Source organism: Onychostruthus taczanowskii, unplaced genomic scaffold (assembly GCF_017590055.1).
Source record: "Onychostruthus taczanowskii isolate IOZ18803 unplaced genomic scaffold, ASM1759005v1 scaffold67, whole genome shotgun sequence".
NCBI lineage: Eukaryota > Metazoa > Chordata > Aves > Passeriformes > Passeridae > Onychostruthus > Onychostruthus taczanowskii.
Genome location: NW_024504455.1, coordinates 4,211,183 through 4,236,675, shown reverse-complemented (window position 1 = coordinate 4,236,675; position 25,493 = coordinate 4,211,183). Strand labels below are relative to the sequence as shown.

Genomic DNA, 25,493 nt, shown 5'->3' with positions numbered 1-25,493 from the left:
AGAGTGTATTCCACCCACCCAAAGCAGATTTTTGGCACAGTTTGCTTTCAAGAAGGTGTTGTGTTTTCTGACTCCTGAAGTGAGCATTTAATTTTTTAAACACTCCAGTGTAGCTCATTTTTCCATTGAAGAAACCTGTGTATTTCAGGGTTGTCATCAACCAGCTCTGATTCTCCTTTTCTATGTGTAAGTGAAGGATTTGCATAAACAGAGGTATGGATATATTTTTTCCTCTTCCTGTTTTAAGCTATGTGTGTTGGTGACAGTAATGGTGTTGTCCTTTGCCCCCCTCCTCCCCCCCAAAAAAAGAAGAGGGGCCTTTCTAAGTCACATTTTTGCCATTGTGCATACACAGCGATGTCTTATCATCTTCTTTTTTATCTTCTTTCTTCTTGCTATTACATCCCCAGCCAATATCCCACACTCTTATCTGTACAGCAGCTCTGATGACATTTAGCTGTGTCATTGCTCTGTCTCTATTCCTGTTTGGTGGTATTTGATGTGATGCCTAAAGAATACTAATTTTCCTGCGCCTGACCATTGATGCAGGGATGTTCTTCCATGAGAGGGAAGGCTGAGCCAAGGTGTAGCAGTTGTGTGGATTTTCTCTCTGTGCAAGGGAGGGCTGCTACATGTTCTAAGGGGAAGCAGAGACTTCCAGCTACACTCAAGATTAGCAGCCATTTGTTTCTCAGTTTCCTGCTGAATTTAGTTCCCTGCACTTCCTTATTTCTTGGACTCCTGAATGGGGAGTGAAGAATTGGTTCGGAGTTTGTTTCTTATATATCTGTAAAGGATTCTTCACATCCCCACTCCCTCCACCCCCAGAAAAAGCACAGCACTGAAATGATTGACCCTCCACTTTCAGAGTAGGTAATGCAAGGAGCAGGGATACAGTGAGAACACCTTACACTGAGTTTTGCTTTTGCAGAGAACCTCCTGTGGAGGGAGAAGGATGATCTGTGGCTACACTGCTCAGCTAACGCCTGGCAAACAGAGATGAGGGGTGTGGAAGTCACAAGTTGGATTGCCTGAGTGTCATTTTGTCATTGCTGTCAGCACACTGGACAGAGCTGTGGCTTGATGCCAGCTGTGCCTGGTACAGGTGAACCTGCACCTCCCTGGATGCTGTGAAATGGTGGCTAACATGAATAACAGAGGTTCTACCCACTGCATAGACAGACATCTTTTATTACTAAGGAAAGGAAACCGAGTTTACCATTTATTTTTTAATACAACTAAAGGAGGAACCCCAGGAAACAACATTATATACAAAACATTCAGGGTAAACAGAGCAGGTCACTTGCTACAATGACACAGATATGAAGCTGAGAAGGTCTCACAGAAACCATTTGTGTGCAATTCACTGAATACAGCATAAGGCAATAGAAAACATGATCCAGAGTATTAGTGCTTAATGAAAAATGAGCCAAATAACCTGATGCTAGACGTATTTATCAGTGAATTTTTTGGATTCCTTTAGCAGGAGTTACTGGAAGTGTTACTGGAGTTTGTGATGATGTGGAAAGGTTTAGCACAGAGCAAAAGACAAACCCTTCTCCGGGAGGCTGCGCAATCACTGGTCAGGAGCAGAAGAGAGCATGGGATAGTGAGAGGGAAAACATGCTGGTACAACTGGCAGAGCTGTGGTGTGGCTGGCAAGGTGCAGCTGCAGTGTGGTCGTAGGGAAGAACACTGTTGGAAATCAGCAAAGTTGGAAGCTCACTCCAAGAGAGGGTGGTGAGCCTGCAAGGAGCTGGTGGTTTGTGCTGGAGCAAGCATAGGCTGAAGGAACAGGAAACCTGAAAACTGTGAGACACATCACTCGTGCACCAAGTCTGCAATAGGGTCAGGCTGCCTTTTGAAAACGCCCTGATTTCTGTCACTTGTGTTCTGTTTGCAACCAGAACACACAAGTGCAATTGCTTCCTTAACCTCCGGCTTACCTCCTTTTCTCTGTCTAAAACTCCTCTGTAAGAATGTTCTGAAGTTCCCATTGCACTTGATACAATGGGAAGGCAGTAAAAAGGTGATGGCACAGCGTGACTGCAGGAGTAGGAAGGGAGCATTGTCTTATTTTTTACTTAATCTCAGAGCTCAGTATCCTATAAACCACGTTTAATCCTCCTATTTTCTCCAGCAATTTCTCAATATGTACCAACTAGGAAAAAAGTGAAATGGATGGACTATGTCTTTGCTGTGTCCTAGGAAGATAAGCAGCTCAAGTAACAACATATTCCACAAAGAGGATGGCACTGTGCTTTCAGACTTTGGTTTGCCCTGATAATGTGGATAGAACAGTGAGGGAATGGGTACAGCTTGCAGAGCAAAAGGGAAAAACATTCCAGTCAAACTCAGGGTAGAGTTGCTTAGGAAGCTTATTGGGGGTTGGGGAATTTTCCTCCTTTCCCCTCAAAATGAGAAGCCATTTTTTCCTACACAGTAGGCAAGAATGTCACCTGGATCAGATGAGTCCTGTTCAATGTTAGCATCCTGTAGGGAAATTCCTTCTAGTCCTGGCTGGGTAGAGAGAACACTGGCAGAAAGCAGCAATGTTCAGTGCAAAGTAAATATCCTCACGTTGCTGTGAGAAACTCCCAAAAATCTGCAGAGCTTTCCCTAACGAGTATCCCGTGGCAGATGTACACACAGAAGCAGACCCATGTTTATGAAGCAAGGCCCCAAGTTACACTTGATTACAGCAGATACACACGAGATCACCAGTGGCTGTCACACAAGTTCCAACGGGGCTGTACAGGTGTGGCTGGGAAGGAATGCACGTGGAAGCTTGGCCCTGTGTGCCCTCACACAGCAGCTGAATGGAGGAGCTGTGGCTCGGTGCTTGGGATGGCAAGGCTGTCCTTTCAGGAGAGAAAGGTTATGAGAACTTGTGCCACTGCAGTAGGTAAGCAAGATTAATTAACTCTTAGGAGTGCTGTCAGTGTGTATCGTTCCCTAAAAAGTCTCGTAGCGCTGCAAATAAGCATGAGGCACATAGACTCACTTCCAAAGTGTCTTTTTTTCATGAAAAATGTGTCCACTGTTTCCTCTTCAGGGGAGAAGGGATGTGTATCTGTAATGGTTGAGTCCAAATCCAAAGTCCTCCAGCAGGAAGAACAGATACTTGTGTAAGGCTGAATATAAAAGAAGTTTTGGCTGCTCCCACTCGCAACATGGAGGCACAAACTGACGAGGTTCCATGTCAGGATTTGGGGTGTCCCAAAGGGCAGCTCCGTGTTTCTGAAGGGGTAGGAGGGCATGGGCACCCTGCTAGGGCTCTGCAGGCCCCTGATTCTCACAGAGGCAGCATCAAGCCAGAGGTCGCTGAAGTCTTGACGTGGCGTGCCACCGGTGACATCCTTCTGCCCCGCTGCAGGAACACGGAGGGTCCTGGAATCCCAGCGACCTCCTTGTGACGAGGCCACGGCACAGCTCCCGTGGCGTGGCCGGGGGTTTGCATCGGTCCACAGGAGGTCGAGTTTCAGCCGTGGGGAGCGGAGTTTTCTCCTGCTGCCACCCCCTTGCAGAGAGCCAAAGGGGCCGTGCAGCAAGCGTCGCTGTACAGCCAACAGTGGAGTCTGCAGTGCGGGATGCACAGCGTGAAGAACCTGAGGAAAAGATTTCACTGATTCTTTTTTTGTTGTTTTCACACCTTAAATGTAGCCCTGTAATGCTGCGGAGCTGACAAACAGGTATCACCTGCGGGAGCCTTCCACAAGAGGGCTCCTGGTGCCTGAACTCGGAGCTGCTCTGAGCGAGCTGCAGCCTGGCCCATGCTCCCTGCAAATCCCTGGGAACAGATGAGGATGACTAATGAACGTGCTTCCCTATTTAAGCAGCACTAGGACATGGCCAAGTGCATCACGACATGGCAGTCAGCCACTGAGGAAGCACAGCTTCCATCCCAGTCCACAGACTGCAGCTGGAGTCGGGAAGCACCAGCCACCTACAGGAAAATCCTGACAAACTTTTATAACAAAAGAGAATGGGTTTATTCCGTAGGTGAACTCCTGCCACTCCCATCACAAAACCCCCCAAAATTCATGCTAACCAAGGCTCTAGTATCTGTTCCAGACAGGGCCTTCCCCAGAGGAAAACATGAGTGGGTGGTCAGGTTTGGAAATGAGACAATTGGCCTGAATGAGAGTTTCCCCTCCTTTCCATCTCCAAACTATTAAACTTTTAGATTCTGCAGTGCACAGTTTGACAAAGTCGTGACTTCCAGGACCCCACAGCTGTTGCTCTAGGGCATTACCCTGGCAATTCTGCAGGCATTACCCTGGCAATTCCGCATGCCGTGGTGAGAGCAGGAAATGCAGTCACCTGGATAATGATGTGAATAAGAACAGTTAGCTGCTAATCTTCACTTAAGTGTCTTTTTGGAGGATACAGCCCTGAAAACTGCTGAGCTTTCAAGCCAAAGCAAATATAATCCTTTGTAATCATAAAACCTTGGCAAGCCAGACTTCCCCAGCCCATGTTTTGTAACACCCCATTATCAAAAGTAACTCCTTTTAAAATATGAGTATTTTCTGGGCAAGTTTGAGGAAGGAAACTTTTCCTTCTCTGTTCCTCCAGCTGGTGAAGGGAATGGACATATCTCAGAAGTGGACTGGCATGTCTGATCATACTGGGAAAGCTGGAGTTGTTCTTTTATTCCCCCTCCCTTGCCACCATTTGGTCAATGCTCAATTTCTATCATCAGTGATGTTCCCATGTTGAGGCATCAGATCAGGCTCACAGGGAATCAGCCAGAACTTCTGGGGGGTGCAGCCACGTGTGGCACCTGAGGTAGGGATGAGTAACTCACAAGTGAGCCCAGCAGGACAGCACTGAAACATGGCCCAGTGTTTAGTCGGGAGGCCCATAAAATGAGCACAGGGGATGTCACTGCAGATCTGACACCTGGATGACACGTGCTGTTTTCAGCTAACATTGCACAAGCATGTCATGGTATTTGAGAAACTGTTTTGCCAAGAGAAGAGTGAAGAAAACTACCTGCAAATGCTATCTGGTCATACAGATGAGGTTTCAGATGTCATTTTAGAGCTCATGGGTGCCTTTGTGCATTCTTTCACACCCTCTTCCGCCGAATCCTGGCGCTTGCAACACTGAGAACAAACTGAAAAAGAAGATCCCTTGTTAGTATATGACTATGGTCCTGATAGAGAGCTCTGTTACAAATAAATATTATCTATACACTGTCATATGGATAAAACTGCTCTCGTTAGCACAGGGCTAGAACCCCAGCCTGGCACAAAACCAGGTTGCTACATGCTGAAATAAGGTCAGAAGGGAAACAATCTTGGAAGTTACATATCACTAATTGCAGTTTACCTATGGTGTGAAAGAATGCCTGTGTTAAAAGCAACAAACCCTTTCAGTGCTTTAAGAGGACCTCAGATTAAGCAGATCCCCTTAATATCTCACCATCTATGACTGAATTTTAGCGGTTCAAGTTGAATCTTGTACAATTGTGCTAGCACAAATTATGCAACGTGAATCCTCCACTATTCTTTAGGTGATCTCTAATCTTGGTGCTTTGTGTTTTCATTTTTAAATTACTGCAGAATAGGCTGTGAGCTCCTCAGAGTAGGCGGCTGTGAACCTCAACAAAGCACCTGATTGTTCTGGCCACCACAACAACCACGTAACTGAGAACTCTTCCGTTTTGTTTTGCTCTGCCTTTCTATTCTTCCCTCCCACACTGCAGCTCTCTGAAGCATGGCTTTTTGAGCTCTTAGCAACTCCTGACTCAGCTTTCCATAGCCCAGAACAACAGAGACACTTTCAGACCTATTCTGAGCTCTGGAGAGGTGACCTGCAGCAGCACTCACACGAAGCCTCTTAGGGCACATACTTCCCTTCCCAGACAGGTGGCCATGCACAGCAGCACTGAAATGGGACAACTACACAAACTGGAAAGCTGGATGGAAGCTCTGGCCTGTTTCTTACACTTCTTGCAGTTTCTTTTATAGTTTCTTCCATGACTGGTCTAGAAATTAGCTGAACCAAATAGCACCACCTGACTCAGCAAATCTACTCCCTGTGCATGTTATGGAAGTGGGACTAAAAGGGAAATTCCAGTTAATTTGGCCATGTGCCATGCTGCTTGCAGGTGATTGCATTCTACCACATGGGTATGCTTTTTACATCTGCTTTAAAAGCAACTCAGTTCCTATATCAAAGGCTATTTCAGAGTGCTCCAGGATCTTGCTAATTTAATGGCAAGGAACCTTTTAATTTCCAGCCTATATTTGTTGAGAGCCAAACCTTCTGATTCCAGTTCATTTTCTCCTATAATTAGAAGTTCATTATACATGCAGCTAACAGCACAGGCTGTGATCAACTGTGATTTTCTTGGTTTCAGCCTGCTTGTTGCTTTCCTGTTGACACAGCCCCAGGGAACAGCAGGGGAGAAAGAACTGGCACTGGTGTCATAAGGGCACAGGGGTGGAAAATGAGGAGGTGCACGGGTGTGACCCAGAGTCACAGCCTTCCAGAAATTTCCTTTCTTTGTGGTAAAACAGTGAAAGGAAATTAGCCCAGCTTGGCTCAATGGTCATGTTGGTTTTTGAAGGGATGTGGTTGATGAGGAGGGGAAAAGAAAAATAGTAATGAGACCTCCACACATCTGCCTTGGGAGTGAATTTGTCTGAAATTGAAGCAGAGGTATCAGAAGACACAAGCATGGCAAGCTTACAGGTGTCTGTGAGTGGGCTGAGCCCTTGCTGCCCAGAAAATGACCTTTTCCAACAGGGAATACCACAGCCAGGTGGTGTAAGTGAGCACAGAGCTCTCAGTGTGGGATTCTTGGCCCCAGATGTGGCTTCCCCAGAAGCTGACAGAACTCAGCTGGGTGTTATTTATCCTCATGCATTTGCAAGGCCTGCTGTCATTTTCCAGGACTGCTCTGCAAAGCTGCTCACAGGGTGTGGATAAGGCACCTTCTGCTGCTGACTTTCAATCCTACCTGCCTTCATAAATCTATTAAATGCCTGCCCACATCTTCAGGGACTTTCTGGCAAGGTCAGCTTAGACATGATTAGGAGCAACAGCTAACAGATAGGATTTTTCTGTAGATAAAAAAGTAAATTACTCAGCTCTCCACTAACCCTGAGATATTTGATGTCCCCTTGGCCATTGAAAAACTCTTGGAGACTTGTCTGGAGTTACTGAAGGCTTCATAAGATAGGACCAGACACTTTATTTGTGCCATTTTTGGCCGTACAAAGAATACAAATCTAACTCTCCTGGTTGGTGTTCTCATAAAAGTGGGACAGTGCTCTGCTGAAGTCTTTCCTGTGGCCCTAACACTAGGTATTTTTGTTACTTTGCCTCAGTGACTTTCTGAGGGATGATGTAGGGTGTGGAGAGAGATCCAGTTTTGAAACTCTCAGTGCTCAGTTGTCTCTATCATGATCACCAAGATTCTTGGCATCCTAAAGCATCTTAAGACATAAAAATGAACCTTTGTGAACCTCTTCCTTATCCCTGATTTTGGAAATATTTTGATCTGCTGTCAAAACTCCCTGTCACCTCTTCACTCTCAAACCTGAACTTTTGTGTTTCTTGCACACAAAACGTAGGAAAATAATGAGCTAGACTTAGATTTTGTGACAGTGGATGCTAAAGAGGGGAAAAAAAATTAGAAGAAGGTACAGAAATACCTAGTGTGACAGTAAAGTTTCTATAAATGTGTATCCTACATAGAAACTTCATCAGCACTGAGACACCTTGCTGAAAAAGAAGCTGCACTTACCATGCCTTGGGAGGTATCTTGCTGCCAGGGTGATAGCCAGAATGAAGGTGATAAGGATGATAATTGAAGCAGTAATGACATTATAAGGTGGAGGCACAGGAGGAACAACGCAGTTCTTTGTTTTTTCTGAGACAGGAGAAATAAAACATAAATAAACGGCCTTAAAGGATATTGGCATTTTCATGTAAGAGCAGGTATGTGAATTTCAGGGGTTCTGGCCAAATTCTAACTCAGCTATTCAGCCTGAAAATGGACTTACTCAATAAACAAACAAAGCAGGCACCTAAATTTCTTCCATTCACCCACATTTGCTATGGGCTGAAATTTTTAACACATTCACAGAACGTAAAAAGCTGGGTCTTTGTCCAGAACAGGACTGAGACAGGAAATATTTAAAGACACATGAGCTGTTTCAGGGAAATTAGCTAGGCTTGGTGAAAAAGTCTGAGTTCAGAGCTAGAAAATTTCTGTTCTCAAAGGTACTTTGCAGTTTTCCTTACTGTTTTCATCAGATTTATGCCTAATGTTTTTCCTTTCCTTTTCCAGTCTCCCTCACAGGTGAAGGAAAATGCATTTAACAGTCTAGAATAGAGTTCTTTCTGCATGGCAGGAACAGTGTTGTGGCAGAGTTAATTTTCAGTGTGTCGGAACCGTTGGCTTTTCACCATTGGAGATGGTGGAAAATCCCATTCTACCACTGGGATTGTAGAGTAGATACGGGGCCATTCTTGTATAGGACAGGACTTGCTGCCAGCCCATAGGTCTGCAGACCTGTGTGCACAGACCTTCAGTTCTTCCACCATCTGCTCTGGCACAGGTAAGCATCATTCCCCTCCTAAGACATTAATTAGCCTGATCTGCTCTTCAGTCCTCCCCTCAGGAGGGGATGCAAACCTGCAGCTCAAGGGGTTGCCTTCTGCATTTACCAGAGGCTCTGGTCTGTCTGTAACTCAGTGTTCATGAAAGGTTTGTTTGGAGGACCATTTACACCAAAATGGGAGTGGTTCCACATCCTAAAAGTCAAAAAAGTGGGGGGTTTGTGACTGCTGTGGCTGTGTCACTGTTGACTGCACCCTCCTCTGATTACTGATTGTTTTTTTTTTTTTTTTTTTTTGGTTGTTCTCTGTTTCTATGTATTGAGCTATTCATAACCTTATTCTCCCTTCATTAGGGATATTATGCTCTACATCCAGCAATAGCCAATATTCACAAAGCACTAGTTCCTGGCATTTGTTCAGAAGCTGAATGGCACCTCTCCTCACAAGCCCCTTTGATTTTAGTAAGATAGATGAATAAGCTACCTTGATGAATAAGGTACAATTCCCTAGGAAAACTACAGCTTCTTTGTCTTCCCTTGAAGGTGCCCTTATCTCTACAATAAAAACATCAAGGCCAGAGATATTTCAGAATACTTTTTTGGTAACAACATGAAAAAAAAAAATCCTTTTGGCTTCATGAATTTTCTTGCAAATCCCCTTCTACTGCAAAACATCTGGAATGTAGTGTGCTGCCTTCCCTCATGCTGTTTCCACTTGTGCTTCAAGCTTTTCAAAGCACAGACTTATCTATTATGCCATCATTTCTAAGCCATGCTCAGTGATGGAATTCTTTTCATATGAGTTAACCCTGTGTTACATTTGAAAGCAGAATTTTGTCTAGACCCCAGTTGACAGTTTCTTTCACTGAAGCAGGGACAAACATGCTTGTTAAATGAGGAAATTCTTTTATAATGCAGCCTGTGGCTGTTAAAGCACACATGTTTCTCTGGTCCCTCTGTTCAAACACCAGCTATGTGTCACACACTGGCAGCAAGACCATGCTGGTATGGAGGGGCACAGCATGGTGGCAGCCAGTGGGAGCCACCAAAAGTGACATTACCAGATCACAGCAGGATCCAGTTCAGCTCTCAGCCCAGCTGCAGTAGAGCAGCAGGAAGACAGAGCTGTCTCTGCTTGGCAGTCACTGTTGTAACTCTCCCTTCCCACCCCAGCTATCTTCCAACCTCTAAAATGTTTTGGTGTGTAGTTCACAGGCGGGATCATTGGGTGATCCTTGCATGAACACTTGCACAAAATCTACTGCATTCTCAGAGAGGCAACTCAGCAGATTCAACAAAATGCATTTGTTACAAAAACATTAATAAAACATACTCAGAAGCAAACTGGTGGACTTGGCAAAGCCGCTGTATTCAACGGAGCAAGAGATGTTGACGTCTTTGGTCACGTTGAGCACCAGTTTTCCAGTGACACTGTAGGGGCTGAAGCTGGACTCAGACACCCAGCTGGCATTCCACTCCACAGACATGTTGTTGAGGGCTCCAGAGATTTTGGGCTTGGGGAACCCTCCGTGAGAAGAACACGTTATCACCATCTCAGTCGAGTCGCAAGACTCGGCGGACACTTCTGCCGTTATGTTGGGAGTGCTGAAGTCAGCTGCAGCAAGAGAGGTTTGGTTACCATTCTGTCAGGCCACAGCGAGGTTTGCAGCCCCCAAAACCCACGGCCAAAGCAAAGACTCCCCCACCTGAAGGGCATTCACCACGGGAAGTTTTTCCCTGCCTATGGTCTAGGGTACCAAGCAACCAGTCCCTATTGAAAGGAACTTGTGTGGCTGAGCAGTGGCAAGCAAGGAGAGACAGCTTTCCTTCCAGGCCCACTGTCTGTTGAGCAATACCACACTGCCATCCAGCCTGGAAAATCCCTTCAGATGTCCCAGCCTGATTCCAGCATTTCCCTTTCCTGATCCCCACAATCACTTGATCCCACTTCACCAAAGGGAGCAGAAGTCTACCATAATTATTACAGCTGGCCTGTTAAAGACAGCAAGGGGATTTCTGGGCGGAAAGAAACTGGAGTATTTGCGGACAGGAAAAGAGATCCGTAGTTTTATGGGTTTTATGCAGTTAACTCCTCAACCCTCATGGTTTAAAAAGGGTGCTGGCAGTACACTTCCCTTTTTTTCATGCCAGTTCCCAGAAAGATCACTAAATTTATCTCCTTGCCCATATGCCCTCAGACCAGCAGGAAATGGCCAAACCTCAGGGCTTGTATTTTTTTGTTGTTGCCAAATCTCCTTCCAGATGAGGAATGCTCCTTCACTGACTTGTCTGGAAGATTCATGTAACTCTCTGCTGTTAAAGGTATTCAAATGCATGTATATATATATATATATATATATATAAAATTTTTTTTTTCACCAGTATCTCTGTCTTTGAATGAAATCAATTGCCACAAAAACACCGGTGGAAATGGAAAATGTCAGTGGAACTTTTTGTGGCCTCTAAGAGAAGATTCAGATTCATTTGAACAAAGGAACTCAGCTTCTTTAATGTAAAAAGCCTCAAAGCTCCATGATGGGTTCAGCCTTAGGATGTGGAGCTGCAGTGCAGCTAGTTCCACAGGGATTTGGATTCAGGGCTGGGATGCTGCCATGGCCACCCTATTTCTCTTTCAGCTTGAATGCTTGCCAGGCATTAAGGGCTTGGTCTTGTTTTGCCCCAAAGACAGCAGGGGGTGCCTCAGGCACCTATCACCTTCCTTTCAAGAGGAAGACATCAAGGAGAGGAGGTTGGGTTGGTGGTGGGAAAAGAATTTCTGTACCTGGGGTAGCTTTAGAAAGGTAAGAAGGGAGGCTGCTGGAATGGAAGCAGGTAACACTCTTTCAAGCTTCCTGATGAAAGTCTATCTGCTACAGGATGAATAAGCTTGGAAGAGCATCCTTCACCCCCAGAGGCTGGCACTGGAGAGCCTCAAGTGTCAGGAGGCAATCCACCTACCTGTCACAAAGAGGATGACGGACTCGCTACACACGAGGACTGAGTTGCGCTGAACCACGCATTGGTAAGAGCCATTGTCCAGGATTTCCATGGGGGAGATCCACAGGGTGAGGTTCCAGGGGTCCATCTCTGTCCGGTTCTGGTAGCGCTCGTGCTGGAAGATCTTACTCCCCTCCGAGTAGGCCAGCACCACGTCCGTAATGTTCTTCTGCCAGTAGACCCGGTACTTGTGTAGGCTTTCTGAGCTGGGGATCTCATGACAACAAGGCAGGCTGACCTTTTCCCCCACTTTGCTTCTGACTACTTTCTTCTCCAGTGCTTGGCCTGCAGGGGAGGGGCAAACAAAAGTCAGTGAGTCAGCGGTACAGCCTTGTGCCAGGACCTGTTGCCTAAAGCTCACCCCTTTTGGCTCTGACTGCTCACATCCCTCATCAGTCAGCCACCGAGCTGTTTGACAGCTTCAGCTCTGCGCTGAGGGGAGCCATCCTTGGGCATTGCCTTGTGCATCATGCTCCACTCCTACTCGGGATCGTGACCCAGAGGGCACACAAGCATTGCTGCAGGGATTGCTGAAGGCAAAGGCAGGAGAGTTGCTTGCCTGGACAGAATTTTTGCTGGCCCCTTTAAAAACAGGGATGGAAACATACGTGCACAAACTGCTATCTCCTCTGCTCTCCCTTTTCAGAGCCCGGTGTTTGGAAAATCTGTGTCACTCTCCAGTGGGTTCTCTGCATGCCTAACAGGGCCACAGTGGACTATTTGTTCAGAGGGGCTGGGGGGTTTTTGGTAGTTATTTTTTTGTAAAGGAAAAAAACCCCAAAATATTCGAGATCCCAGAAAATAGAATTAACCCTACGATGATACACAAAGGTTGCAGCCACACTATCATCAGCCTTCCAGCATTAGCAAATGAACAGTTTTGCCTAGTCTAGCTAGAACAAATTTATCTATCTTCATGAAAGCTCATGGGATGACGTGGAACCAGCACAGATGTTCCCCAGCTCCTGGCCAGTGACTGTGCTGGTGCCATACCTGGAGTACAGCCATGTGCAGACAACAATAAGTTGAGACCCTTGCAGGGTGAAATTAGGTACAACTTTGAGTATGTGAGCAGTAATTCCCCTACTAAGCACCCTGCTTTCGTGATCCGCCTTGCTTTCCCACTCCTTCCTCTTTCCACGTCCAAGGGAGCAGCCCAGCAAGGAGTTCCTGCTGCTGCTGAAAGGTGACCCAGCATGGACTCAGAGCCCTCTGCTGCACCTGAGTTAGTGCAAGCCTGGGGATGATGTGCACCTGGCTTTGTTAGTCCAGAAGATCAGGTTGCTCTCTGTCCTGCTTGCCTCAGCCTTGCTGCCCAGGCACTCCTCTCCAGTGGTGGAAGTGGGATATCAATCTGTTACACTCCACTGAGAGCAGAAAAACAAGGAAATAGTTGTCTTCAGGACAGAAGAGATTCAGATTCCCTCTCCTTTCCCTGCAGAACACACCTCAGTAAACACACCTGGGAGAGGAAGCTGGAAAGTCCTGACAGAAGGTTTGTCACTGATGGGGACAGCACAGCATCCCCCATTGGCGCAGGGGAGGGCCCACGTGCAAAGCCCGAAGTGTGAGCTGAGCCATGCACAGAGCTGAGCTCAGAACTGCCACTGCCCAGCAAAGTCTGGCTGGTTCTGGCTCACTCTCTAGTCCCAGCCTAAGTGCAGCCACGCTGTGCAGAGGCAGAGTGCAGCACTCAGGCTGTGACCAGGGTGCTGCGGCATTCACATCCAGCCCGTGTCCAAGGCAGCCACCACAGACCCTGGGGTGACTCACAGACCCTGGGGCCACTGTCACAGCAAGACCCCTGTGGCACAGCCCGGTGATTTGCTCACAATCCCACAGCTGCCAGTGCTGGAGGGAGAGGAGCAGATGCTCAGCCAGTGCCCTGCCACAGCTGGAGCTTGGGGCTGCTTGCTGGAGTAAAGCCCAGACACAAAGCCTGGGACAGAACATTTAACAGACATGTAGATGTGGCACTTAGGGATATGGTTTGTAGATGGACGTGGCAGGGCTGAGTTAAAGGTTGGGCTCAAAGAACTTAAAGGTCTTTTCCAACCTAAATGATTCTGTGATTCTGTGAAATAAATTTCACTCCCCTCCCCAGCCACACACCCACCCCTGTCCTACTTGTATACTTGACATTAAATCTGTAGGAAACACACAAAAAAAAATTACTGTGGAGGTCCTGGTGACACTATAGAATGTTTTAATATTAGTTAAATAAAATAGAATATGGAATTAAATGAAAAACTTGTTCAGCTGGTTTCCCTCTACAGGCCACTCCACTGGTTTTCCAAAGGGAAAGTTTCAATATTTCCCCCCCACTTCCTTGTACTTTCCCTTATAATGCACTGCAGATCCTGAGCAACCAAGCTGGGGGAGGCCAGGAGCTGCTCAGCAGACTGACCTCTGTCAGCCATCAACTGGTAACAAAATGGGAGAAAAACTAATTCTTTCACACAGGAGAAAAACTGCCTTGTCTTGCCAACCTTTGCAGCCTGAAATTCAGGATTTCTTGACATCAGCATTTAAATTGCTACTACTAGACCCTGCAGGAAGAGTTCTTGCCCTTTCAGGAATGCCCTTTCAGGAATGCACGTATATTTTTGGCATTCACAACATCCTCTGGCAATGACTTGTGCACTTTGATTTCACGCTGTGTGTGAAAGTATTTCCTTCTGTTCACCTTAAAAGCAGCCCGCTTCAGGCTGTGATTGCTGAAGTCGCTTCTCCTGCACCTCTGTGTGTGTTTGTGTGTACATGTGTTTTTATCTTTGACCACATCTTTGCTTGTTCTCACAGTGCAGCTCTTACTATTATTGGAGAGACTCGAAAGAGCAGCCAGTCAAACATCCAGTCAAACTTTGGGACCGATAAAGATCATTTTCTATTTCCTTTTGCAGCAATAGGGGAAGAGTAGGTGTACAGTAAATGTCAGGGTGACATCACGTCATGAGTTGCATGAGGTTCTCCCTACCTTGCCCCTCAGAGTCTCCTTTGCAACCAAAAGGAGAACAAAAACTTTCTCGGGAGTACATGTGCAGGGGCTGGAAACTCCTGCTGATGTCATGACTACCCTTAAAAGGCTCTGCACCCTTGAAACTGCAACCTGAACACTGCAAGCCTGAAGGAACCAAAGTCCATGAAGAGTCATTCAGCCCTACAAAAGTCCCCTTTCACTTCAGAGGTGAACTGCAAAGCAAAAATGAAAATCCAGTTCTGTGCCGTTTCTGTGCTGAATGCTCTCTGCAGCCAGGCTGTGGGGAAGCTATGGAAATCATTTTTAATGCCTTTTCTAGAAAAAGATCCCTCCTCTTCCCACCCCTCTGAAGTCCACCCACTCTCTTGCCGTGCATACATATCACTCCATCACTGGAAGCCTGTGGCATGTGGCAATGCTGAACTGATGGAAGGGCGACTTTCTCTTCCCTGGGCAGAAAAGCTTGCTGCATTCAAGGTATGCCTGTGCTGCAGATGCCCCATACAGCAGGGCTAACTGGAACAGAAAGGAGTAGAGAGGAGAATTGTTCCTTCCTGTCCGCTCCAAAGAGTCAGGAGAGCTGTTGAGCCTGTATCCCTATTTCCTGCACTCTTTGCCCAAGCTTTGACTCAGAAATTCCCCAGCCACAGAGAGCTTTGTTATCCTGACCACACGTGCAGTCAGACAGCACATGAGAGCAGATTTCCTCTGGCACAGAAGTCTTGCAGAGACATTTGACAGAAAAAGGCAGCTGAAGACCTAGCAATGCTCTGGAGAAGCAGCCTCAAACTGTTGGAAACCTCCAGATAAGTCCTGGTGAACCAAAGCTCCAAAGGCATTCTTTTTCCCCTGCACTCCCCATTTCTCTGCCCTTCTGAGCCTTGCTTTGCTTTTTTTTTCCTTCTGGTTCCCTATTTATTTTTGCAACAGCAGCTGGTATCTCGACTCATAAATTAATAGCATCACTGACTTTGCCTAGGACCATGCACCTGGGATTGCCACTCTGCAGGTAATTCTGCAGCTCAGACCCCTCATTTTCTGTGAAGAGCACATTCACCCCAAACTTGCATGATTTATCCTTTGAGGGCAATGCAGTTACAGGGATTTCCAAGCAAAACAGACAATGAGTCAAAAATCAAGACATTTTGAAAAGCTGAATCCTTAAAAGACTAGACACACGCCCTTGATCTTGTCTTTATCCTAGGTGGTTTCACCAATGAGGAATAAGATCCTCCCCAGACTTTCCATGGAGCCAAACCCCAGCAAATGTCCTGTGCTACATGTGAAATGCTTTGTGTTTAAATCAGTGACTCCTGTGAACGCACTGATGACAGAAAGGTCCTGCTAGATAGATGCCCAGATAACCTCAATGTGGTTCAGATAACCTCTAACTGGTTCAGAAGTGCATAAAAACACTGCCTTCCTCTGTGTTTCATTGAAAAGACTCTGTACACTAAGAAAGATGGATGAAACAGAGAAAAGTGGGTGCTCTGAGGCCCTGCTGCCTGTCCTCTTTACGGAGTCTGTGGCTGCAGATTAACCCAGGCACGAGTGCCTGACAAGCCTCTGAGGCTCCTTCTCCACAGACTCTGCTCCAGCAAGTTCAGGCATGCAAAGAGAGGTCTTGGCAGACATGAAAAGGAGGAGCAGCCCTTTCCCCTTGCACAGCCCCAAGCCCAACTCACTCTCATCACAAACCAGGGGCCTGCTGCTGCTCTGGGCTCCTTTGGTGAAGCAAAGCAGCTGCAAATCCCGATGCTTTGCTCAGGTCGAGTTCCCTTACTCATCCCAAACATGGTTAGAGAGGGGAGCAGAAAAGAAGGTATCCCAAAGAAAACCAGTGATGGACTTTGTTTACAGTGGTTCCCCTCAGTTCCCTGTACCCACTCTCACTACTCCAGTGTGCCTGCAGCAGTTAAATGACAGGATGAATCCTAGTGCACGATGGCAGGGAAATGCTCTGAGCAGGTTTTTTTAAAAGCTGATCCTTGCTTGCTTCTGTGCTGTAACCTTGGGGTACCCCACACATGACTTTATGCACTTCCCATCTTTATGCTGCCACATTCCTTCTAAACAAAAGAGTAACCCTGGTTTGCCCAGCTCTATACTGTTGATTTGGCAATTATTATAACAATCCCAGGGTGTTTTGGTGGGAACAGCCTTCATACCACTGTAATGCTGTTTTATTTTGTGTGTGTTTGCAGGTCTTCACCTTTAGTGAAGAAACCCTTGAAGCCATGAAGTGGCTCTCAAAACCAGAGGGTGATCTGCAATTAGCATCTGAGAAGACAAAAGGGAATGTGAAATACTTTGGCAGAGGGGCTCGCTGGGGCAGCTCCAGCTAGCTGACACCTCTTGCTCCAGCTCGGTTTCAGTACTTGTGGAGATACAAATCTCCTGCTTTCTGAGTCAGCCTGGGACAAGCCCGCTGCCCGGGTATGTCCAGTCTGCCGTGTTTGTTACATGAGTAAAATCGCGACGCTGCACAAATCACCGGCAATTTTCTCAGCTTGGCACCAGGCAGGATGTCAGATCCAAGCAAGGAGCTGGAGATGGAACCAGAATTACTTGGAGATGGGGAATAGATAATGTCTTAGATCTTTCCCCTCTGCTGCAGAGTGGGAGGAGAGGATGGAGAGCTCGCTCTGTCCCCTGCAAACCAGCAGGGACACACAGCCGTGGGGACAGAAGGACGCCTTTGACTTGGAGAAACGAGCAAAAAAATAATCTTTCTGAACCTTCTCTCCTTCTCCATTCCCAGCCCATGTGACCCTGCTAGAATAAAAAAGGCCTGGGAGGGCCCCTAAATCTGGATGTCCTCAGAAAATTTGCATATTTTAGTTTCTTTGGAGATCAAATTCCTACACCTTGCTCAGCACTCTTTTGATTTCCCGTTTTGGGAGCAGAAGCTAGATGTGGCGTTTGTGTAAGACGGGCTGGTGGGGGAGATTTGCCACAAAGACAGACAAAAATAAATTTGTTAATTTTTTCCCCTGCAGTCTCTGTCTCTTGCTGACAGGATCACTTTGTACTTCCTCTATATTTATCTCCCAGCTGAAGATGTTCTCAGATAATTTTCCTAATTCCTGCAGTACCACTGCCATGCATGCTACTGTCCTCACAGCAGTTTCTGAAATTGAGGTCCTCCCCATTGCTTAAGGCTGTAGCTCTATTCAGTGCTTACTAAATCTCTGTCTCACATGCTCCCCAAGCAGCCAGCCCTCTCTTGAAACTGATAGAAGGTGAAAGTACCCAGTAAGTAGGAAAATCAAGTATGATACTTCTCACGTAAGCCCACTTCAAAGTCGAAAAATTACAAATTTTACATTTTTTTTCCTGCCAAAGTACTTGCCCACAGCCATAGCAACACTAACCAGTGCAGCTACCAGCGCTGCAGGCCTGCCAGGCATTATCTTGTTAGAAAAACTGGTCTGTGCTCAGGCTCTGACTCACGGATGCTCTGCAGACAGCCCCGGCAGTCACCCGGAGAGGAGGGATTACACAGCCCTAGATAAGAGCATGGCATGGAGAGGGGTCATTAACCATTGGGACCCTCAGGAAACGAGAGCAGAGCAGCCCAGATGGGTCTGGAAGCTCCAGAAGCTGCAGGGGGAATAGAAGGAGAGCCCTGGGCAGGTGCTGTGGGAGCACTGAGGGCAGGGCAGGGCAGGGCAAGGCTCTCTCCTTTCAGGAGCTGGTGTCAGACAGCGAGCTCTGCTCTCTCTGAAACACTTCCACAGGGATCCAATCCCTGTCTGCAGGGCACTTAGAACCACACCAGAGGGTGCCTGCTAAGGTGAGAGCAGCGGTGTGCAGAGAGATTTCCTTCAATCGTCTTTTCTAACAGCTTTTTATGTGATAGAGAGGAACTGGAGCTCGCCAAAAGGTGGATGTCCTTTCAGCTCAGGGCAGGTAGAAATGCCACCATGAGCCATCAGTCAGCACTTTCTTTTCAGTCAGGCAGTCCCCTGGGGCCAATGATATTTTAAAAGCATAACAGTGAAAAAGCAGAAGCAAAGCCTGTGGCATTTCCGAGTTGGGAAAGATTTACATATTCTCAAATGAACTCCTGAGGCTCCCAATGGTGATGCCCCTCCAAAGGGGACAGAACAGCTACAATTTAACATAAAGTTAATCTATTTTAAAATAAAACTGACCTCCTTCTGCCAAGTGAACAGTCTTCACTGCATCCAGCACACTTACCTTGCCACCCTGTGGAAGACTCCACATCCACATGTGCACAGCATTTATACTGGGAAACACATGCTTAAAAGGAAGAAGAAACCTTCAGCCTGGAGAAGAGAAGGTTCCAGGGAGACCAGAGCAGCATTCCAGTGCTTAAAAGGAGCCTTAAAGAAGGCTGGAGAGCGACTTTTCACAAGGACATGTAGCAATAGGACAAGGGAGAATGGCCTCAAGCTGAAGGAGGGAAGGTTTAGATCAGATATTAGGAAAGGATTTGTTGTGAGGGGGGTGAGGTGCTGCTCAGGTTGCCCAGGGAAGTTGTGGATGCCCCAGCCCTGAAGGTGTTCAAGGCCACTTTGGGTAGGACTCTGAGCCACCTGGTCTAGTGGAAGTGTCCGTGGCAGGGAGGTTAAAACAAATTAAGCTTTAAAATCCTTTCCAACACAAACTCTATAATAATTGTGTGAGAATTTCTCTGAATATGGAAATTCTCCCCCAGCCTGGCATGACCTTGGGATGCAGCCAGACAACAGACTCATCATGATCTCATGCCTTCCCCGTGCAAGCAGAGGGGATCTGGCTCCCCCTTCCCTTCCAATCCCACATGTTCCCCCTTGCAGGCTCTCCAGAGTCTGGTTCAATATACCACTCTTAAAAAAAAAAAAAAAAAGAAAAAAGGAAACTTTCTGCTAAGCTGCAAGGTGAAGAAGATAATCCAGGGATCAGACAAAGCAAAGAAGAGGAGGATCACACAGCCAGAGAGGAGCAGGATTGCATCTCTTGTGGCAATGACCTGTTTGTACCCCTCAGCTGTGACTCCTGTCTGCATCCATCCCCCTCCAGGGTGCACAGCATAGGTGTAAAAGCAAACTGGCTCTGAAAGAAATGAACTCACCACAAGAGAGGCAGAGGGATGGCATCAGTCATTTACATCAGATTAATTACCCCCATTAAACCACACTTGGAACTCAGAATCAAGGCACTGATGAGCAGGAAAGGTGAGAGGGCCTAAGGGTGGCATGTCCTGCTGGTAATCCACCAAAATTAATAAAAGTTCCACTCCCAACTTTGCATGTTTAAGTGCAGGAATGTCCAACATGCACACGGCAACAAGGATACAAATGTCTCAGTGATCCAAGAAATGCAAAAAAGCTGTTGCAATCAGAGCAACATGAGGTCACTGCAGCTATCTGAGTTCATTCCGATCTCACTGGAAAAAGGAAATGATGTGGGTGAAAGGAACATTTGACCCACAGCCTTACAAACTTGGCATTTATGCTTTTAACTCTATTTTGTGTGTACCAATGTAGTTTGCCTAAGTTAAATTTTCTGTATTTTTCTTCCTAAAGAATTCTTTAATTTAAGAAGCACTCAACAGAAGAAGTAAAACAGTCTCTATAAGCAAAAAGCAGTAGGGTTTAGCTGGGTTTCTGTTTCTCCAGACAGGCTCTTGCAGCAGGTTTCACTCTGGACAGACTGACAAACAGAAAAAGGAGTTCCTTAGATCTGCTGCCCTTGGTTTCAAAAGACTTTTTTCCCACATGTCTGGAACAGGAGACAGAAACTCATCCGAAAAAAGAAATTAAAACAACAGCTGAAGGCATGAAGAGGAATAAGTCAGAAACTCAATTTGCATCCAGTGTTCAAGTGGGCAAATCCGGTATGTAAAGAAAAATTTCTGCCATCTCCACCATGAAATTTGCCCCAGCACAACCCATACCAGAGCTGGCACGGAAATCAGACACCAAGTACCTAAAGCTCATTGCTAAGCACTTCAATATTTAGGGGTGGCCACAAAACAGGGAATCTTTCTCATTGTCCCTTTCTGAAACCCAGCTCCACTCTGAGCTCTTTACTGGGAGTAACACAAGGGAAGGGGATTCCCGGAATGAGTTGCTCGTGAGCCACTGCTCGCTGACTGAAGTGGATATTCCCCCTCCCTTCCCAACTCTCCAGTAACTTAGAAAAGCTGTAGGGAATTTTCTTCAAAACTTCCCAAAAAATTTCACCCCTGGGAAGAAACCAAGAGCTAAGTGGTCCCCAGCTGGAAGAAAAGACTCCAGGGAAGTTTAAAAATATTCCGTGGACATAAAGCTGGGCTCGCTGGGTCCCTGAAGTCAGTGCCTGTGCTTTGTTTGCACACAGGGCAGGGAAAGGTCATACTGAGGGACTTCAAGCTATATTTTTCCAGGATAACAAACTGGGACTGAGAACATCCTACAGTTTGTAGGTAGGTGTGAAGGTGCAATGGCAGGACAAAACCAAGCCCGTGGGGATACCAGCTGTGCATTCAGATCATAAATAAAAAAGTTTGTGCTGTTAACCAAAGCTGTTCTGCCACTTTGTGCTGAGACAAGGGGTGTTGTTCATGGACATCAGTGTCTCCAGCAGCAGATGACCTCCCACAAGCAGCTCTAAATTACACTGGCATTTCAGTGGGGCACCTCAGGTGAACGTCAGAGTAGCAAAACTCAATTCAAAGGAAAAGAAATGGATCTACATAGCTTGCACATACATGACATTCCTATGAAAGACAACTTCAAATCAACCTTCCACCTTCAAATCCCTTTTAATTAAACCCCCCATTAATGCCTTCCACTGCTGCCATGTGAAAATTCAGTCTGGCATCCCCTCTGTTACTATTTCACACAGGCTTTACAGAGGGCACCTGTTTCCATCCCAGGATGCTACCTGACCTTTTGCAGTGCTACATCAGGGGGGTGTGCCAGCATCAGGACACCTGGGCCAAACCAAGGACACAGGCTCTGGGAGCCAGCCCTGACGTGCCTTGATGTGCTTCTGAGCAGTCCCATGTGGGGTCAGTCCTGTAAAATGTGTAATGTCCTGTAAAATGTGCTGTAAATATGGTGGCTCTCTAAGTATTGTGTGGAAAGTCACTGCCAGGCTGATGACAGACACCCAGGGCTCCACTATTTTGTCAGGACAAGGCCAGAACTCTGTCCTTGTGGTCCCTGTAGGCAGCCTTGAGAAGGCATCACCCACAAGCACCAGCAAAGCTCTAAAAACCCAGTCCTTAGTGGGTACTGCACCATGTGTTTTCCAGGAGCACAGATGTAGGAATGCTGATCTTCGGAGAGAAAGGGTTCAGAGAGTGTGTGAGGGCTTACAGAGAGGAAAATCAGCTGTCCTGCTGTTATCAGTCTGCCAAGCACCTGCTCCTGAGGCACCAGCACTTCCACTGACTTGTTGCTTGAGAAGCATCTAAAAATTGTGCCCCAAAAGTACAACTAGAGGAACACTTAGTTTTCTTATCAAACTCCTATTTCTAGTAGTGGATATTAGCATGCATCAGAATATACATCCAACTATACATCCTTTAGTCAAGGAACCAGAATTGTTTTCAGAGAAATTACATAACTGGAAAATTACCATGTTATCGTAATTACATTATTAACACACCACAAGCTCTTAAAGTACTGAGACAGAAACAGTTCTGCTCGTGATAGATTGTCTGCCTGATGCAAATACAAGCAAAATATATTTGTGCTTGACAGATGCTTTGCAAGCACAGAGGCAGGGGAAGGAGTGAGGGGAAGACAGAAGTGCAGAGATCCCAGAGAGACATTTGAGGTCATTGCTTTCTTTACAAGTGAGCTCTGCAATTCACTCCCTGCTAAATTCTCCAAGTTTTATCTTAAAAATTCTGAGATTGAAACTGAAAATGAAGCCTGGCATCAAATATCTCCCAGTTTCACAATAGGAGCATGAAAAGCTCCTAATTTTGCATCGCTTGATTTTTAACGAAAGCCCCAGTTCAGCCCAGGTTTGCTCTAGAGTATCCTTAGCTGGGATGAAGCACTAAAATGCCAATAAGCACAACTTATTTTGCATCCACAATGAACTCCAGCTCAGAAGTGAATTTTGTGTGGTTTCCAGGTTAACATTGCACATATCTGAGAAGATTCATCCCAAGCCTTTTGAGGCAAGGAGCGATCTGTGTGAGCTTTATGGCAAGCGCTCAGAAAAGGACAGGGGACAGTCCAGGCAGGACTTCAATTGTGTTGTTGGAGAAAGAACTCACTCTGCTCTGTGCTGAGCTGCCCAGGAGGTGCAGAGCACTCCAGGCTGCCACCTTTCCTTATCTTTTCCACCATGCACCCTCTCTGAACCACCCAAAAAGCTGCGGAAGCCACACCGCCACTGAAACCAAAGCCCGAGGGGCTGTGCCATGTGCTCCCCACAGACATCAGCTGACCAAAATCACCCTCATGTGTCTCACCCTGGCTGGGAAGGAAGACCACCATGCCTGTCTGGGAGCCAGCAGCCTGGTGCAATGGGCCTGGGAAGCTGAGAGCCGAGGGCTCCTCAGTGAAGTGCCAGCTGCCCCAAACCCTGGGCTCAGCCCTGGCAGAAGGCACCAGGAGTGTCCTGAGGGCCACCATCCCCTGTTGACCATCACATGGGTGCTGCTGCTGGCTCCCAGCCCCTTCCCACACTCCCATCCTGGCTCCTGCTTACCTATCCCAAGGCAGAGCAGCACGAAGAGCCCGAGCCCCAGCCACGTCCTCAATGCCGCTGGGGAGGCAGGCAGGCCCGTCATCTTCCTGCAGCTCCTGGGCTGGGAGGAGAGGGGAATAAGGTTAGGGGAACGGAGCCTGAGGAGTCACAGCATGCTCCACCGTGTCTCTCTCCTTCCTGCCCGCTGCCACCACCAAAAACCCCGACACAAGCCCAGCCTGCCCCGCTTGCCTCCCCTGGTACCTGGCGTTTCCCTGGTGGAGCGGCGCCGAGGCCAGCCCTGAAGGCAGGGAGGATGCAGAGGGCTCAGTGCCCGGCCATGGGGGCCCGGCTGCTGTCACAGGCCGCTGAAACGCTCCCTGACAGGGTGCAGGGGGAAGTTGTGGCGCTGGGAGGCTGCTCGGCTTCATAAGTCACCTCACACCGCCCACGGCTTCCTCGCGGGGCGTGTGCCAGGATGCGGCGCCCGCCACCCACGGGCACGGGGCTGCCTTCATCCCTGGGGATGCTCTGGGCGCTCCTCCGGCCAAGAGGGGCTCAGGCAGAAGGAACCCACCTGTGAACGTGTCAGGCAGTGCTGGGGGCTTGGAGGTTAAAATGCAGCTAAGTGAAACCATGGTGCTGCTTTGGGAGTAGTTGTATACAATTATGTTTGAAATTAAACACAATGTCTGCACCACCGTTTCGGGCCCAGCAGGATGTAATCCATCAAGAAATGGATTTTTCCAAAGAAAATTTAACAAGGATTGCTTAGGCTGCACATGATGGATGTCATGGCCGAGCACCTGGACGGGGAGAGGGATGTGACAGCAGGGCCAAATGTGGATGGTCGTGGTGTCACCAGAGAGAATCACCAGCCCTGTGGAAGGGGAGGGAGCACTTGTCTCCCCAGCATTGTGTCCTGCCTTCTCCAGAAGGCACCCACTGCTCACCCAAGGCCCCAGGGGGAGAGGCATGGACAATCCCTGTAGACAGTCCTTGCTTTAAAGCCTGGAAGGGCAGAACCATCACCAACCCAGGCCAGTCCAGAGCAGTTCCTGGGCAGAAAAACAAACCATTTATTAAATAAGAGCCTGAGGGACTAAATGCATGCTAAGTGATGTAGATTTGTACAGATACTGCACACCCTCCTGCAAAATAAATAAGCCCTGGTATAGTGTAAGCAGTTACAGTGTAAGGGGTCTTATTTAGCTGTAATAATCACAGCAAGAGGGTTGCACACCAATGAAAACTGGGTATTCTTCAAGGAGAAAAATAAAGTGCAAATACAAATCAAGAGTAAAATAATTTATTTAAATGCAGACTTCTGGTTTGCTGGTTTGAATTATTTTGATTTAAATGAAATGCATCCTTTTAATCAGAAACGATCTGCTGCTACATTGCTCCAGTTTTTCTTCAGTACAGGTTCCTTGAATTAGATAGATTAGATGGACTGGGTTGGATTACAAATCAGACTTTTCTTTTGACATAATTAAAACGATGGTACTCTGTAGAGAAATCAAATACAGGTTACAACGTTTCTGTAGAGAGAAAATCATTGTCTATGAAATGGCTGAAAGGAGTCTGTTATTGAGTCAGACTGGCACTTTCTCCATTGCAGGGTTTTGAGTGCCTGTGTTTTGGGCTGTGATCTAATTCCTGTACATTTGTACTCCATCCATGCATTTTCCACCAGCATGGTTTGCAAATGCAGACGACAGTAGCACCATGTGTTTACGTAGAAGTGTTTCCATGGTGCTCAGAGAAGGAGAAAGTGTCATTAATAGAGGCAGCCATACACAGCTTCCCCAGGTCACAGCTCCAGCTCCCAGGGACTGCCTCTCTGTGAGTCAGATGGAATAAACTTTCTCCTGCTAGTCTAGCCATGAATCCTTATCATTACAGAGTTACTGGCAACCCGGCTACAGCTCTACAGTTCATCACCTCACTTTCCTTTTAAATTCAAGCCTTTTTTAAAATACAGATTTCAGCCATTAGCATATTACAACTAGAAGGAAACTCCAGCCTGTTACATTTGCATCTGCATTTCTTCCTCGGGACTTAACCTTGTTTTTGGATGAGCAGTCCCACGGAAAGTAACTGAGCTCACCAGCTGCCAGACTGTAGTAGGGAAGTACCACAACCCCTTATTACACACAGAAGAACATGGACCAGCTAAGGCTGCCTAATTTTTAGACAAACTGAACTCAAGGATGTTATTCTCACTCAGGGCTCCTTCTCTTTTCCTAGGTATTACAATTCGTGGTACCTTCTCCTCTGGAGATCTCGCTGAT

The 25,493-nt window shown here is 47.0% G+C and overlaps 1 protein-coding gene across 1 annotated transcript; it reads right to left on the bottom strand.

Moving 5' to 3' along the window:
* Nucleotides 1–1,002: 1,002 nt before the first annotated feature.
* LOC121344728 (T-lymphocyte activation antigen CD80-like) lies at nucleotides 1,003–23,589 on the bottom strand. Its single transcript, XM_041420934.1, has 7 exons — nucleotides 23,464–23,589; nucleotides 23,221–23,320; nucleotides 11,538–11,861; nucleotides 9,913–10,194; nucleotides 7,763–7,888; nucleotides 4,999–5,122; nucleotides 1,003–3,608 (listed from the first exon to the last, which is right to left on the bottom strand). The coding sequence occupies exons 2-6, from the start codon at nucleotides 23,300–23,302 to the stop codon at nucleotides 5,016–5,018; spliced, it is 921 nt and encodes a 306-aa protein (XP_041276868.1). The 5' UTR covers nucleotides 23,303–23,320; nucleotides 23,464–23,589; the 3' UTR covers nucleotides 1,003–3,608; nucleotides 4,999–5,015.
* Between the last annotated feature and the right edge of the window lie 1,904 nt (nucleotides 23,590–25,493).